We start from the raw sequence: 3034 nt of genomic DNA, 5'->3' as shown, positions 1-3034 counted from the left end.
CTATGTAATAGCAAAGTTCAAAAGTGTCAGCTCACCCACTCCTTCACTGATACGCTCGGATCCACCTTCGGTTATGTGCTACGACATCCAATAGAAAGGAAAAATGATCCAGCTTAATTCAGTAAAATCAGTACTTGTGCTTTATTGGAATTCTTTAAAATTCAGGACATAATACACCATCGTGCTACACACTTCTCAGTCTCTGATGACATGTTTCGGACGCAAGCGCCCTTGCTCACAGACTCTGTGTGTGAGCAAGGGTGCTTGCGTCCGAAACATGTCATCAGAGACTGAGAAGTGTGTAGCACGATGGTGTATTATGTCCTGAATTTTAAAGAATTTCAATAAAGCACAAGTACTGATTTTACTGAATTAAGCCTGATCATTTTTACTTTCTATTGGATTTACTATGTAATGCATGTTCTATAATGATGGAAATGTTTATACGTTCCACCTTTTTTTACCTTTTTAAATTGTTTTGTGGTGTAATAATCTACAAAATACAGATCAACAAAAAACTGTCATTTCAGCTACCACAGTGCACTGCGCTTTGGTAACAGGAAGGCATTATTAGCCTTGAAAATATCCCACAAACTCGGTATACAATAAATAGGGTTTATCCAAAATTATATATTGATGTAAATTGCTGAACATACAAATATTTTAGTGATTAGGTTTTACCATCTGTTTGTTTATCCATTTTTTTCTTTTAATATACAAATTAAATTGGTCGAAAACACAATGTGAACCTAGCCAAACAGATGAAACCTTTAAATGTGTGTTGTTATTTCATATATTATCTGTTTTACATGTGGTTATATCTGTTTTGCTATCACTTTCATGTCTAAGGGGTTTTGTTTTCCATTTTATTTCAGCAATGATGTAAAGATAGGGAATAATGGTACAATTAATCACTATGGCATAGATACTGGCAAAGAAGAAAGCAATTGTTTGGAAATCTGTTGGTATTAAGTGAAAGTATATTAGAAGCCACAAAAAGTTAAATGGAATGACAGATAAGATAAACACAATAACAGCTATGATTATAAATGCATAAAGTTCTGTAGAGACCTGTTGGTGGAATTTCTTCTTTATATGTATGAGCAGAATTATGGAGGAGGTGACCATGATTGGTAGGCAGACAATGATAGCTAACGCAAATGTTATCAGCTGGATTGCTGTGCATTGTGAAGTAGGGGTCACAAAGGTATCTGGTGTGCACACCAAGTTTTCAAAAAGGCTTTCGATGCAGCCAATTGACCAGAGTGTAACGCACATAATTACAGACAGTCTCTTGGGACGATGACAACTGTGCCATACGGGAAACATGACAGAGATACACCTTTCCAAGCTGATGGCTGTCAGGATGAACATTCCGGAATAGAGCGCACTGTCATGAACTATTTCTAGAAATAGAAACAAGGAATCCTTCCCTTCAAAGTTAGGATTTGGGTTATTCATTGTATTGATATAAAGTATTAGTATGCACACACTAATGAGTAAGACTATGAAGTAAGCCACTGCCAAGTTGATACTGTAAGCAGTAAATGTGCTCTTCTTCATCTTCAAACACAGGTTCCATAGTACAATAATATTTCCCACCAAGCCAATCAGGCAGAGAAGTATAGCAACAGCAGCTGCAGTTGTAAAATGTATAAAGGTATCTTGTGAATGGCCATAGCTTCCTTCATCTTCAAGGTCAGTTGTTAATGTGGCGTTAAGTGACATATTTCTTTTTTCTATATTGGTTGTCCTCAATTATATTTGCACACCACTTCTTATTTTCCTAGTATAAAGAATAGTAGCGGGTTTTAAATTAGATAAATATGTACAACAAATAAGTGAGTGTATAATAAGACAGCAATGGACTATAATAATAATAATAATAATAACATAGTAAAAAAACTGTAACAATGCATTCCTTACGTTTTTGCAGACTTGCAAGGCTTCATTTACATCTGCTTTGCAGATAGTGTCAAAAATACAGTAGAATAAAGAGCAGCATGCAGCACTATCTTGGTCAATGAAATACCCTCATGTAAAAAATGCATTATAATTTTATTTTTGGCTCTGTAGTTGCCATGGGATTATCATAAATCTAACTCAAAGACACCTTGTGATGGAATCTAAATTCACAAAAATGTATCCATGGCTAGCTGGGACTTTTTCTGGTGCTACTAACTAATCTTACTTACCAAGCTACAGCTGCGGTCCAAACACATACACTTCTACAGCTCTATGCAATCTTGTGGACCATAGCTCAATAGTTAAATGGGGGGTTTTCCAGGAAAAATGGACTGAAATGTTACCCACAGTAAGGGCGGGTTCACACTACGGAATTCTCGGGGACAATGTCCGCGGAATTCCGTCAGTTGTCTACCCGCACATCTGGGCGCCTTTCCGCCGGCCCCATAGACACCATTCTATGGGCCGGCGTATTCCGCTATAAGCTGAAAGAAGTGTCATGTCACTTCTTTTAGCGGATCGCGGAATACGCCGGCCCATAGAATGGTGTCTATGGAGCCGGCGGAAAAGCGCGTGCCCGTGCGGGCGGACAGCTGACGGAATTCCGTGGACATTGTCCGCGAGAATTTCGTAGTTTGAACCCGCCCTAAAGCTCATCAGTCACTGATTGGCAGGGTGTCGCCACTCGCAACGATCGGCTGTTCGCACCCACACTACACAGTAAACCGCCTTCAAACTCTGGGAGGTACACAGTCGACTTCTAAAGCGAGCAGGGCACTGAACTGACGGAAGTACCATTGACTGCATTGTAATACACTTACAATACAGTCTACAGTGCTTCCGGCAGTTCTGTGCACTGCTTGCTTTATAAACCAGCAAAATGGTAGGTGCCTTTTAAAAGTTTTTTTTTTTTGGAGCAATATGGACTGATGAGTAGGGATGGTCCCAACCCGAACTCTCAGTAATGATTCCCGCTGTCTGCCCGCTCCGTGGAGAGGGTGGATACAGCAGGAGGACAGCCTGGAAACTGGGATACAGCCATAGCCATAGGCTGTATCCCAGTTTTCCA

General features: G+C 39.7%; 1 protein-coding gene across 1 annotated transcript; it reads right to left on the bottom strand.

Moving 5' to 3' along the window:
- Nucleotides 1-354: 354 nt before the first annotated feature.
- LOC138775305 (mas-related G-protein coupled receptor member H-like) lies at nucleotides 355-1781 on the bottom strand. The gene has a single exon (XM_069955899.1). It carries the CDS (start codon nucleotides 1726-1728, stop codon nucleotides 790-792), a length of 939 nt encoding a protein of 312 aa, XP_069812000.1. The 5' UTR covers nucleotides 1729-1781; the 3' UTR covers nucleotides 355-789.
- Nucleotides 1782-3034: the final 1253 nt, after the last annotated feature.

This window comes from Dendropsophus ebraccatus, unplaced genomic scaffold, assembly GCF_027789765.1.
Source record: "Dendropsophus ebraccatus isolate aDenEbr1 unplaced genomic scaffold, aDenEbr1.pat pat_scaffold_1507_ctg1, whole genome shotgun sequence".
Taxonomy (NCBI): domain Eukaryota; kingdom Metazoa; phylum Chordata; class Amphibia; order Anura; family Hylidae; genus Dendropsophus; species Dendropsophus ebraccatus.
The sequence above is the reverse complement of the archived record's forward strand: the minus strand, read 5'-3'. Positions and strand labels throughout refer to the sequence as shown.

Excerpts from the sequence above, each read along its gene's own strand:
- LOC138775305 (XM_069955899.1), bottom strand. The coding sequence starts at position 1,728 with ATGTCACTTAACGCCACATTAACAACTGACCTTGAAGATGAAGGAAGC.